The sequence below is a fragment of the Saccopteryx bilineata genome, chromosome 1, assembly GCF_036850765.1.
Source record: "Saccopteryx bilineata isolate mSacBil1 chromosome 1, mSacBil1_pri_phased_curated, whole genome shotgun sequence".
NCBI lineage: Eukaryota > Metazoa > Chordata > Mammalia > Chiroptera > Emballonuridae > Saccopteryx > Saccopteryx bilineata.
The window spans coordinates 382,305,972-382,319,645 of NC_089490.1; the positions used below are offsets into that span (position 1 = coordinate 382,305,972).

At 37.2% G+C, this 13,674-nt stretch overlaps 1 protein-coding gene across 1 annotated transcript; it reads left to right on the top strand.

The window, feature by feature from the left end:
- Positions 1 to 1,987: 1,987 nt before the first annotated feature.
- LOC136320739 (casein kinase I-like) lies at positions 1,988 to 2,947 on the top strand. Its single transcript, XM_066253891.1, has one exon. The coding sequence runs from the start codon at positions 1,988 to 1,990 to the stop codon at positions 2,945 to 2,947; it is 960 nt and encodes a 319-aa protein (XP_066109988.1).
- Positions 2,948 to 13,674: the final 10,727 nt, after the last annotated feature.

Here is a 13,674-nt window from a genome sequence, read left to right on the forward strand (position 1 = left end):
ACCTCAAACACAATGACTACAGGATTACAGAAATCTAATTAGCCATTTCATTAACTGAATCCTGTCTATGGACATGACAAACAATGGGAACTCGGAAGAATCTATTCTTCAGAAATATATGGAACTGTCAAGGAGATTGTTCAGTAATTTGTTCCTTGTAGTTTTTCAGGTGTTGAAGGTGGATATAGGGAGGTTGAATGACTTATTAAAAGGGTGCATTTCAGCACATTTTTAAAAACTGAAGGTACTTTCAGGGAGCTAAATCCACTATTATGGATAGATTGACAATAATGATTTAGAAATTTCTTTTTTTTTGTAACTAATGCAAGTTAATTAGGTAAATTTATAGACATGATTACCAAAGGTTGAATCTGACAAAAATAAAAATAAAAAATGCTATTTGGCACAATTTCATTTTCATTTAGCACTTACATTATCCATGGTTTACCTGATTAGATTAAACCTTTGTGAGTTGGTGCCTCCTTTTTCTTGTATATCCATAGTATATTCATTATACCCATAGGTTTCAGTGTCTGAGAGATTATTAATGTAACAAATGAATGAATCAAACCATTTTTAAAATGAACGAAGTATTTTAACTTCAAAATAATAAAAGAATACTGAAAGCAATTGATGGCACTGTTGCATTTATGATTTACTGAAACAAATCACCTCGTCTAAGTAAAATGTTAAGGGCTGCCACTGAAGTTTGATGAGGCTGTGAAAGCAGATAAAAAGCACTGAACTAGACAATAGTCAAGCTTCTGTAAACTGTATGTTTTTACTCTGGTACTGATTGATCAGTATATGCTCAATGGTTACCACACATTAGTAAAGCACTCTGTGACAAAGCCAACTACCACATCTCTGGTGTGTTGGTGGCTGCTGCTTTGACTTGGTCTCTCCCACTCCACTCCTTAGGTCAGAATATTAGATAAGGTCCAGCATGAGACCTTAAGACTGTCCCAGCTGCCTTCAGGGTGTGGCTTTTAATGCTTCAGTGGAGGAGGGAGCTGTATCACTCATGTTGAAAGAAGCACAGAGAAAAGCAAGGAGACATTTCCTTCTTTTCAAAAACAACAGCAACAAAAACCTGATTGTTAGGTTAAAAAAAGAGAGAGAGAAGAAAATGAAAGTTAGAACAAAATGCCAAAATTCTAACCAATGAAGAAGTATTTACTTCTGTGAACTATCACTTTCCAGAGGAAGGGGCTGTAAATACGCCATAAATGTTTATGTGTAAGGACACTGATACTTAAACAGTTTACCTGAAGAAAAATTAAATGCTGTAAGAATATGCATGAACTGTTTGTTGGTGATGGGGTGACGCCCAGACTATGGGCTGTGATTCTTGAGGGTGTGACCCTCTTGGGCCGGGACCTGCGATAACTTGTCCAGAGTGCTCTGTGCTGTGAAGAAGGAACTGCGAGGACTGGGATCACGTGGGGTCGACTGGAGCCAAGCAACCAGAAGGCGGAACCAGCGGAATAACAAGATGGCAGCATTGGCCAAAAGAGGGTTCCCTCCAGCGCTGGCGCCTGAGATCCCTTTTCCAGATGCTCTCTACAAAGAAGTGGCTTCCGTGCACTGGCGGCATTTTGCGTGGACTGCAGTGGGAATACCAAGATGGTGGCGTTATTACAGTAACAAGGTGGCGGTGTCAGCAGAGTGACAGTGGACCCTCTTGGTGGAAACTGGCAGCACTGGCGGCAACGGTCTCACCGCAAAGGCGCCCACCCTGAAACCAAGAGGCCCAGCCTAGGAACCGGAATGCCCCACACAAACTGCGCCCCAGCAAAAGGAAACCTGACTGAGGGTGGCTATCAGGTTCCGCTTGGCGGAATCTTGGCCCTGTGACGCCAAAAGCCAACGCTTTCCGTTTCCTGCCGCCCTCCCCCACAACCTTGCTCGGGGAGGACCCTAAAGACCTCTCCCCTCGTCTTCGAGTTTTCAGGATAGGCCTCAGCCTCCGTCTTGGTTCCCCAGGATGGCGAGCAGCAACAGCGGGTCCAAGGAAGAATTCATTGTCCGAGGGAGATATAAACTGATACGGAAGATCGGGTCTGGCTCCTTCGGGGACATTTATCTGGCAGTCCACATCACCAGTGGCGAGGAAGTGGCAGTGAAGCTCGAGTCGCAGAAGGCCAGGCATCCCCAGTTGCTGTACGAGAGCAGAGTCTATAAGATTCTTCAGGGTGGGGTGGGCATCCCACGCATACGGTGGTATGGTAAGGAAAAGGACCAAAATGTGCTGGTCATGGATCTTCTGGGACCTAGCCTCGAAGACCTCTTCAATTTCTGTTCCAGAAGTTTCACCATGAAAACTGTACTTATGTTAGCTGACCAGATGATCAGTAGAATTGAATACGTGCATACAAAGAATTTTGTACACAGAGACATTAAACCAGATAACTTCCTAATGGGTATTGGGCGTCACTGTAAGAAGTTATTCCTTATCGATTTTGGGTTGGCCAAAAAGTACAGAGACAGTAAGACCAGGCAACACATACCATACCGAGACGATAAAAATCTCACTGGCACTGCCCGATATGCTAGCCTCCAGGCACATCTTGGTGCTGAACAGAGTCGCCGAGATGACATGGAATCGTTAGGATATGTTTTGATGTATTTTAATAGAACCAGTCTGCCATGGCAAGGACTAAAAGCTACAACAAAGAAACAAAAATATGAAAAGATCAGTGAAAAGAAGATGTCTATTCCTGTTGAAGTTTTATGTAAAGGATTTCCTGCAGAATTTGCCATCTACTTAAACTATTGTCGTGGGCTGCACTTTGAGGAAATCCCAGATTACATGTACCTCAGGCAGCTATTCCGCATTCTTTTTAGGACCCTGAACCACCAATATGATTACACATTTGACTGGACAGTGTTAAAGCAGAAAGAAGTACATGCAGTTTCTTCAAGTGGGCAGGATCAGCAAGCCTGACTCTCCACAGGTTTCTAAATTTGAACTAAGCAACAAAAGAAGCAGTGCAGATGAACCCATCAGCATTTGTTTCTCCCCAAATCTAGAAATTGTAGTACATGTATACACTAGCCAGTGGTTGTGGGCAACCATTTATTTGGTATAAAGATCTTAATTTCAATATAAACTGCCTCTGGCAGCATTGGTGATGCTGTGTTCTACATTGTAGCCACCGAAATTGTGGATATTAACTGAGATAGTGAAACATGGTGTCCAATTTTCGATTGCATTTTTTTCAAGTGAAAAAGTTAACTAAATACTCAACACATAAATTGGTGGACAAATTGTGCATATACCAATTTTTTTGTTAAAATCTTTTACTGTGAACTAGATACAGCTTTGAGATCTCATTTCAGAAGAACGGCATGAACGGTCTTCAGTCAGTGTTGTATGGTTGTCAGTGCTCACAATTGTGCATTCTTAGAATTTATCCCAGTCCTGGGGTTTGCAAGTTGTTCACCTAAAACATTCTTAAAATGGTTGGCTCCTTTTATGCAAGCCAGTTGATACGGTACCAACCAAAGATTCCAGTGTTTGGGTATGTGAAAGACTGCCTACTTTCCTTTGCTAGGAATAACATCTAAAGTGAAGACTTAAGAAAATCTTAGTGACTACTAGATTATCCCTAGGACTCTGCTCTAACTTTATAATGTTTTTGGTATATACAAAAAGCACATTTGTGAAAATTTAACATCTTAAAATTGAACATGTATGTATGTTGCTTAGATAAATGTAATCATAAACATCTGTGTGATCTGGGATTTTATTTTTAAATAAGAGCTTTTTTGTTTATGTTTATTAAAAACTAAAAACAAAAAATAGAATGGTAATTTAGGACATTTAATTTTTTTCTAGATATATTGAATTTGTTCAAGAACTAATTTTCTGTACGTAGCAGGTACTAGAACAAACAAACCTAATAATAATACATTGGTTTAGAATAGCAAACAATGAGATTAATGAAGTAATACATTATACCAGAAAAAACCACATTAAAGAAATTTAGTAACAGAATTGGTTGCTTTAAGTTTAAAAGTAAAGAAAAAAAATTTAATTTCTTCTTTTGTCTTTATAGATTTTTCAAGGGAAAATGCCATTTTAAAGACCACATTTGAGTTGGTATCTTTAAAAAGGGATTATCTGTTAGCCATCTCAGTGCCTAGGATTAACAATTACCTCCTTCAGTTAAGTAGAGTTACTTGTTCGTTTAAACTGAGGTCTCCTGGATATTTTGCTGTCATTCATGTTGATCAGTAAGGGATAATGAGCTTATACGTGTAAATATATTTCTTTTTAAAAATAGACCTAAGACAGTATTTTTTGCTGAATTCCAATTCTCATGTGAGACTAAGACATTTTAAAACTAAATCCAAGTTATATGAACTAAGATCTATTAAACAATAGTCCCAATTTTTTAATCTGTAAAATGGACTAATAATACCCTTTAAAATGTTAGAAAAATGCTAAAGAGAATAAAATTGAGAGTAATTACATTTAAGAAGAAAATTATATGTCATTTTCTATATTACTCAAATAAATAGCTGAGACTCTCTTAACCAAACTAACTGATCAACTAATTGAGAACTAAGAGGAATTTTAGAAAAGAACCTGAGTGATGCTCATAGTATACTGTGCATTTATGGCAAGTTACATGTTGGCTACCTGTTAGTATAGTGATCTCAAAGTGGAGTTTAGGGAACTTTGGACATCCTTAACATACTTTTTTGGGTATCTGTATTATTTTCATAATAATACTAAGATATTATTGGCCTTTTTACAAAGTGTACTGATGCTATGAAAGCAAAAATGTTAAAATTATTAATGGCATAGAATAAAGGCAATGACACCAGACTGTATTAAGTAATCGTTCAGTTCTTCACCACCACACATAAACAATAAAAACAATGCCATTTATACACAAGAATGTTCATATTAGCTTTATTAAATATCAATTCTTTGGTACACTTTAGTGGTCTTCATTGCAAAATGGTGAGTACAGCAGCCACAATCATAGTAAATGGTTGTACCTGTTGCATCTAGGCTTGTATGATTGAGTTTTGCTCAATCTTCTGGGTTTTACAGGCAACGTCAGTTTTACTTGGAAAAGTGTATAGCTGAAGATCAATATTAAGACAGGCTTTTGTGGACTTTTCTCCAAAAAAAGACAAAATAAGCTTATCACTGTAATGAAAACAGTAGACAATTTGTTACCAATGATTTAATTCAATATTTCAAGTGAGAATTCGAATTTTGGAAGACCTGTATCTGTCACATGAGGTTGACAATGTCTTAAAGTGATACTAATGACAACTGTGGGATTTTAAACATATTCAATTTATTTTTTAAGTGAGCAGAAATAGACTCTCATATGTACCCTGACAGGAAACTACCTAGCAACCCTCATCTGGGGCCGATGCTCGAATCAGCTAGCTATCCTCAGCACATGAGGCCCATTCTTGGACCAGCCAAGCTATTCTCAGTGCCTGGGATGATGCTTGAATCAATCAAGCCATTGGCTGTGAGAGGAGAAGAGAAAGAGAGAAGGGGGGAGAGGGAGGGGAAGAGAAGCAGATGATCGCTTCTCATGTGTGCCATAACCAGAGATAGAACCTGGGACTTCTGCATACTGAGACTATGCTTTATGCACTGAGCCAACCAGCCAGGACCCAGATTCAATTTTTCATGTCATGCACTTATCCATATTTGCAAGTTCTGTCTAATTCAAGTGTTTAGGTATTATGCTTCTTATCCATTCTTTCTCTTATCCACCCTGTGGCCTAACTGACATTACAAAATGTTTTTCATCACTATGGATAATTGACCACGAGAGTTTGGGTCAATAATGGAAGAGGATTATTGTGACAGGGATAGTTCTCTCCTGGGTATTCCTGAGACCACTATAGAGAGTTCCATGAAATAGCTTTTGATCACTAATGGACTCCCAAAAAGATAATTTTCCGGCATGACTGCCTTGAGTTGCAACATTGGTCTCTTTCTGTCTTTGGACTCAAACAAAAACACCACTCTTGTTGAGTCTTGAGCCTGCCTACTTTCCTATTGGAACATATGTAATCGGCCCCTGGTTCTCAGGCTTTGGGGCTCTGCTTGGAAATACAACATCACCTCTCTTGAGTTACCAGTGTGCTGACCAAAGAGCTTGGGATTTCTCAGCCTTCATACTCATTTGATATAGTTCCTTATTTTTATATATGTATAGACTGTTTCTCTAGAGAGCCCTGACTAATACTGTAGCCATGTCAAATTTCTTTATTTTTTCCATTATGTATTCAGAATCCCCAAAATACACTGGCTTAGTTATAAACTCATGGTGCTTCACTAAGTATATTTTCTTTATATATTCTCTTTATCTGTGGTTTTCAACACTTTTACACTTAGGGACAGGGGAAAATTGAATAATTTGGGGGACTTCTAAGGCAGAAATCACCCTGAACATAAATGAATTCAACTAAGGTCATTGGGTTTATAATCTTCACACAACATCAGGGTGGTTAACTCTTTTGCAGATGGACACTGATCCATGGACCAGCAGTTGAAAAACACTGCTCTATATAAATGTACACATTCTCTAGATAAATTACATATATATGCAGGTATTGTTGTATCTATTTGCAAAGGTGTAAAACAGATTGGCATAAAATAAGTAACCAATAAATAAATTTGAATATTTTTAAGTAAGTCATGCACATACATTTTTTTTCTATAGTAAAGTCCTTGATTGTATCTGTTCTATATAAAAAAAATAAAGAAAGAATATTTGGCTTATTTTGGAAGCGATGTCAGCCAGTTCCCGGAGAGTAGTTGGAAAGGCTCAGCTTCATTTTAGATATAAAGAAAAAGGTGATGCTTAGGTAACTTGCACAAGGTCACAAGCTTATTGTGGAGTATACTATAGGTTAGTCTCCATATGGCCTAAGGTAGCTCCCTTAGGAGCTACTATACTGCCTCTCAATTTTACGAGTTCAAGATTTCCAAAGGTTTCTATTTGCTTGTTTGTTTTGTTTCTATTTCAGTCACTATCATAGGATTTGGGACCATGGCAACAGCTGCTACAGTGATACTTCTTGCTTGCCAGTTCTCTGGAATGGCTGGCCATGTAAATGACGGTTGATTATCCTGTTGGCACAATTGTGTGCTTCTAACATCTCTGCCATATGGTGGTGCTTTCCCATTGGAAAATCCGACTAGTTTGTAAACTTTTTCCTTAATAGCAGAGACCATGACTCCTACTTCTTTGAAAAATTTATTTTGTGCTGCATATAGTTCAAGAACAAGAGCTTGATAAACATAATGGAGATTCAGGCCCCACCTCTTATCCTCTTGTCTAGCTAGTATATATGATTCCTCTATTAGGTTTCTACTGATGCTCTTTTACAAACTTAGTAGCTGAATACAATATAAATATGTTATCTTATGGTTTTGGAGGTCAGAAGTTCAAAATGAATCTCACTAGGCTAAAGTAAAGAGATCAGCAGGGCTGTCTTTTTTTTTTTTTTGTATTTTTTTGAACTTGGAAATGGGGAGGCAGTCAGACAGACTCCCGCATGCACCCGATCAGGATCCACTCGGCACGCCCACCAGGGGGCAATGCTCTGCCCATCTGGGGCATCACTCTGCCACAACCAGAGCCATTCTAGCGCCTGAGGCAGAGGCCACAGAGGCATCCTCAGCGCCTGGGCCATCTTTGCTCCAATAGAGCCTTGGCTGTGGGAGGGGAAGAGAGAGACAGAGAGGAAGGAGAGGGGGAGGAGTGGAGAAGCAGATGGGCACGTCTTCTGTGTGCCCTGGCCAGGAATCGAGCCCGGGACTCCCACACGCCAGGCCAACGCTCTACCACTGAGCCAACCGGCTAGGGCTTTTTTCATTGTAGTTCTAGGGGACAATCTATGTTTTTACATTTCCCAGTTTCTAGAGGTTGTGCAATTCCTTGACCCTTTCATCTTCAAAGGCAGTGATAATAGATTGTGTGTTTCTCACATTACATCATTCTGATACTCAGTTTCCATCATCTACCTCCTACTCTCACTCAGACTTTTCTGAATTTCTCATTTATAAAGGACCAATGTATTACATTGAGCCTGCCTGTATAATCCAGGATACTTTATTTTAAGGTCAACAAATTAGAAACTTGACTTCATCTGTAACTTTAATTCATCCTTGTCATGTATCACAATATATTCACAATTTCTGAGGATTAGTGTATAGACATCTTTGGTATAGACTAGCTACTATAGTTCCTTTTTATTATTTGGTGATTTTTTCTTTACATATACCATACTTCTCCATTATTCAATTGTGGAATGGTTGAACATAATGTTCTATCCTACCCATTTTCCTACAAATGCCTATCTGCTTCTCCACTCTTCCTGCTTTCATTTCTCTCTCTCTCTTTCTCTCTCTCTCTTCCCTTCCCGTAGCCATAGCTCGATTGGAGCGAGTTGGTCCCAGGTGCTGAGGATGGCTCCATGACCTCTGCCTTAGGAGCTATACAAAAGCTCAGTTGCTGAGCAACAGAGCAAGGCTCCAGATGGGCAGAGCATTGCCCCCTAGTGGGCTTTACAGGTGTATCCCAGTCCTAGCACACGTGGGAGTCTCTCTCTGCCTACCCTCCTCTCACTGAATTAAAAAAATAACTTGCACATGAACAATCATAGCATCATTGTTCATAGTAGCCAATAACTGGAAACAACCCAAATGTCCATCAAGCGGTGAACAGATAAAGAATATGTCATATAATCATGCAATGAAAAAAAAAATTGTTATATGCTAAAAGGCAGATGAAACACAAAACGTGATAAAAAGCCACACACACAAAGAGAACATATTTTAAGATTTCATCTATATGAAATGTCCAAAAAAGACAAGTTTATAGAGACAGATGAGATTAGTAATTGCCTGGGGCTGGGTTTGGTAACCGAAAAGGACTGTACATAGACATAATGTTTCTTTTGGGGGTTATAGAAAATAGAAATGCCTTACAATCTTACAATTAGATGATGATTATGGTTGCAGACATCTTTAAATAGTTTTCATTTTTATGAGAGGAGGGGTGATAGTAAGACAGACCTCTGCATGCACCCAGACTCAGATCCACCCAGCAACCCTATCAGGGGCCAATGCTCAAGTACTCAGCTGTTTTTAGTACCTGAGGCTGATGTGTTCCAAAGGAGCTACCCTCTGTGCCTGGGGCCATGCTCGAACTAATGGAGCCACTGGCTGGAGCAGGGAAAGAGGGAAGGGAGAGAAGCAGATAGTCACTTCTTCTCTGTGCCCTGATCAAAATTGAACCCAGAATATCCATATGCTGGACTGACACTCTATCTACTGAGTCACCAGCCAGGGCTTGTAAATATTTTTAAATCGTTGAATTGCAAACTTAAAACAGATAAATTTTATGGTTTTAATTCTATTTCAGTAAACCTATTACTTAAAAAAATAAAGGAAATGTAAGAAAATAGTGATCTGGGGGATTGGCAGCATACAGATGTAATTTTCATTAAGGTGTTCAGGTTGGGTCTCATTAAGGAGATATTTGAGCCAAGACTTTATGGAAGTGATCAGAGTGCTGATATAGGGGCAATATGGTTTCTGGCCTGAAACAAAACCTGTGAAATACTCTGAGGCAGGAGGGTGTGTGGAATATTACACAAACAGCAAGGGAACGAATGTAACAGAGCAGAATGAGTTGAGCAGGTGAAAATAAAATAGGCAAAGGGTGGTGCACAGAATGGGTGTCCACTGTAAGGAATCTGACTTCACCTGGGGTGAAATGAGAGAAACAAAAGATTTTGAACTAAGAAGGAAAATGTTTTCGCTTTCATTTTAATGTGATCTTTATGGATACTCGGTATGTATTGCAAGGAGGCAAAGGTAGACACAGGAGAAGCTGGAAATTGAAGAAGGAGGATCCTGCAGTAATCCTCTTAATAGAAGCTAGTATCTGGAATCAGGGGGTTTGAAGTGCACGTGGTCATATGTGGTCTGAATTTGTGTATGTGTATTTTAATGCCAAGAAAGAAATTTTCTTAGTATTGCAGAAGTAATAAGACATTATATTTTTATCATCTGAGAAGCTAGATGTGATTTTGCCAGTCTGCTCTAGACCTTCAGATGCCCTGGTTATCTGTCATTGGGCAATTTCCTTACCTCGGCTTGCTCATTCTATAAAGCAGTAATGGTGCACATTTATGAAGGTAATGTAGCAATAAAGAAATAAAACATATCTGAATATGTACAATTTTATCAACCTTGATGAAACATAATTTATTTTAGCTAGTAGATCAAACAAACAATGAATTGAGAACTCAGAACATCTGCAGAAAATAATAATAATAATAAATAAATAAAGACTTTCAGGCTTTAAATAGTAAATACCTGAACTCTAGTGTGAGAAAAATAAAAAAATATTGGGTTATTTTATTTGAAAGAACTGTTTAAATTTGTATCTTATAATTATTTCAGTTTTTAAAATTACATGTATTTCATCATTTTTAATGGAGAATATCTGTAGAAAGGTTACTAGGTTCATATTTGGAGAAAATTCTAATGGTCAGGATGCTTTGAAAATTAAAGTGATTTTAAAGTTTTAAATATAAATATTAATGTTGATAAACAATGCATTCTAGAAAATACATTTAAAAAGTCTTTCTTTGTAACACACTGCTGGTATCCTGAGAAATAGGAGGTCTTCTTTTCTTACATGTGAAATTTGTATTAGGATATATATATATATATATATATATACATATATAATATATATATTATATATATGAATATCTCAAAATGGAATAATTTAGTGTTTTAAGTTATTGTGTACAAGATACTAACACACACTTTATTTTATATATAATCATAAAGAGATAAAAGAGAGAACCAGGGAAATATCTATTTTAGTAATTATCATGTTCATATTATCATTGGTCACTTTATTACAGCCATATAAAATTTTTTGTTCTATAGGCAGTACTTAATAAAATTTTCAAATTAAAAATTGAGAAGAATTAAAATTTTAAATGCATTTAAAGATGAAACTGTATTTGAAGATTTGAATTCTGTACAAGAAACAAATCTTGACTGACAAGAGCATATCATAATCTCTCAAAAATAAAAAAAAAACACTTCTGGTCAAAAAGAGTCATTTTTACCTTGATCATGTTTACAAATTTATTTTCAATCTTATTTTATTCTTTTAATTTAAGTATGGCCATTTTGTGAGGACATTTTTAAACACATAAATCTAATCTAAAAGGCTAGCTGGACAATTAACAGTTTACATTCAGGATGTAAATGGTAGAAATAGGTGAAGTTCATTTTTTTAAATTACACTGGAGCCTTATAACATTATATTTGGATCTGTTAAGCCTAATCCGGAGGGACTCGAAACATTGAAGACACAAACAAAATCCATTGATTTCACACCAGAGCTTTATTGTCTAGCTTGGCCAAGCGGCGGCAACTCCGACAGAAATCTGAGTGAGAGCGTGCTGGCCCTTTGTTCTACCTAGTTTTTATAGTTTTGTAGTGGGAAGTACAGAAGCAAAAATTGCAATTAGGAGCCCTTACCACTATTGGTTATAGTCATATGTCCTTAACATGATAGGACCATGTACAATTTGCAAGCCATACATCATTTTGGAGAAAACAAAATTTACAAGTCAACACAATGGTAGAAAGATGTCTATTTACATATTAAAAAGCATTCCTATATTTTCTAGTGTTCATCTGCCATCTCTCTGTCCAGAGTCACACGTATTAATCACATTCATTTACATAAGAGAGGTAGTTTCCGTGGGGACAAATGCCCGCAAATGGCTCATTGCTATAAGAAAAGGTTTATTTTGGCTTTTCTCTTCCTGCACCCCACAGGTGTGGTGGAATGTCTGGGAATCCATGTTTTCCTTCCCTTTGCATTTACAATACAATGCCAAGGGCCATCCTGGTTAGGCCAATCAAACAGAACAGAGACTATTCTCACAATTTCTCTGCACACCTTAACCCAAATTAATAAAATTTTCTTCAAGCCTCTTAAAGTATTAATATTAATTCTGTAGTTTTTGGTACTTTACAACACCTGCGGCTGAAGTGGCGCAGTGGCTCCTCAGAATCTAATAGCTATAGTTACCTTACATGAAAGTGACAGCATTTGAGATGAATCTGTCTATAATGAATGTTAGTCTGTTAAATTGTATCACAAAAGGGTTAAGAAATGTCTTTTCAATAAGAAAGAATATGTTTTTTGATTTTTCTTTTCTCTTATAATGTGATTAGACATGCAATATTGACTGTATAACCATCTAAGGTAACAGTATTTTTAAAAATACGTGACTATAAACATAAACCTACTTAGAAAAAAATTATTTGTTCTTTTCTAAGTTGTAAAGAAACCTTAGTTATGGTGTGTAAAGTACCCAATCCACAATTCCACAGGTTTTGTAGAGACACCAAGTCCAGATGAATTTTGAAGAGTTTTATTAAAGGAGGAAATTTATGAAATATATCGACTGCATAGAGTTCACACGGGGCAGCAGTCCCAAATCATGTGTCCCTATAATATTCTAGAGGCTGGTTATATACCTTTAATTATACAGGGGAGGAGAAAAAGCCTGACATCAAGGCATAAATTTATAACCTTTGTTTTCACCTATACAGGTTTGGGAAAAGGATGAACGGGGGATAGGACACAATTCATTAGCAAGTTTATAACATTTGTCTATAGGAGTCATAAAAAACGTCTCTATACATTAAAACTTACAAGATAACACAATAGTAAAAATGTCACTCTACATATTAAAAGATATTCCTATATTTTCTAGTATTCACCTACCTGCCATTCCTTTGTTTAAAGATATATATATATATATATATATATATATATATATATATTAATTATATACTTTCAGGAGGGGAGGGGTAGTTTCCATGGGGACAAATGCCTGTAAATGGCCCATCAATATAAGTAAAGGCTTATTTTAATCGTTCTATTCCTGCACCTGGCCAGCTATTCACCTATTTTCTTATAGCTGCGGGGTGGGGGGTGTCAAAGAATCCAAATCTCCTTCCCCTCTTCATATACAATACAATGCTATCATGCTATCGGCCACCCTAGTTTGATACTAATCACACAAGTACAAAGATCATTTACAAAATCTCTCTGCATGCCTAGCCCAAACTAATAAAATGTTCTTTAAACTTTCTAAAATATTAATTTAAATTCTGTAGCTTTTGGTACCTTATAACAATGGAAGCAATGGTTTTAATTCTCTAAGTTTCTAATTTATAGTTGGACAAAGTTATGAAAAAGTCTAATGGCATTATTTCACAAAATAAATTGTAAAACAAATGTAAACTGAAAACAGCTTAATGTCTGTTGTCACACACACACACATCCAGATTACCATTATAAAAAGCCAATTCACATGGAACTGTTCCATATCCTTAGCACCTGCTTTTAAGTGATGACTCAGGGATTCTGCATCTTCCTGTTTCTAACCCCATGCCCTTCCTTGGGTCCTGAAGTCCTCTACTGAATTGTCTGCATTCAGACAACAGATGGAAAGGATCTCCAGTATTTTTTAGATGCCTGGTAAGAAAATGTAATCCATCACTTCTGCTCACATTGCAATGATGACTCAGTCACCAGGACCCCCCTAAAACTACAAGGAAGGCTGGAA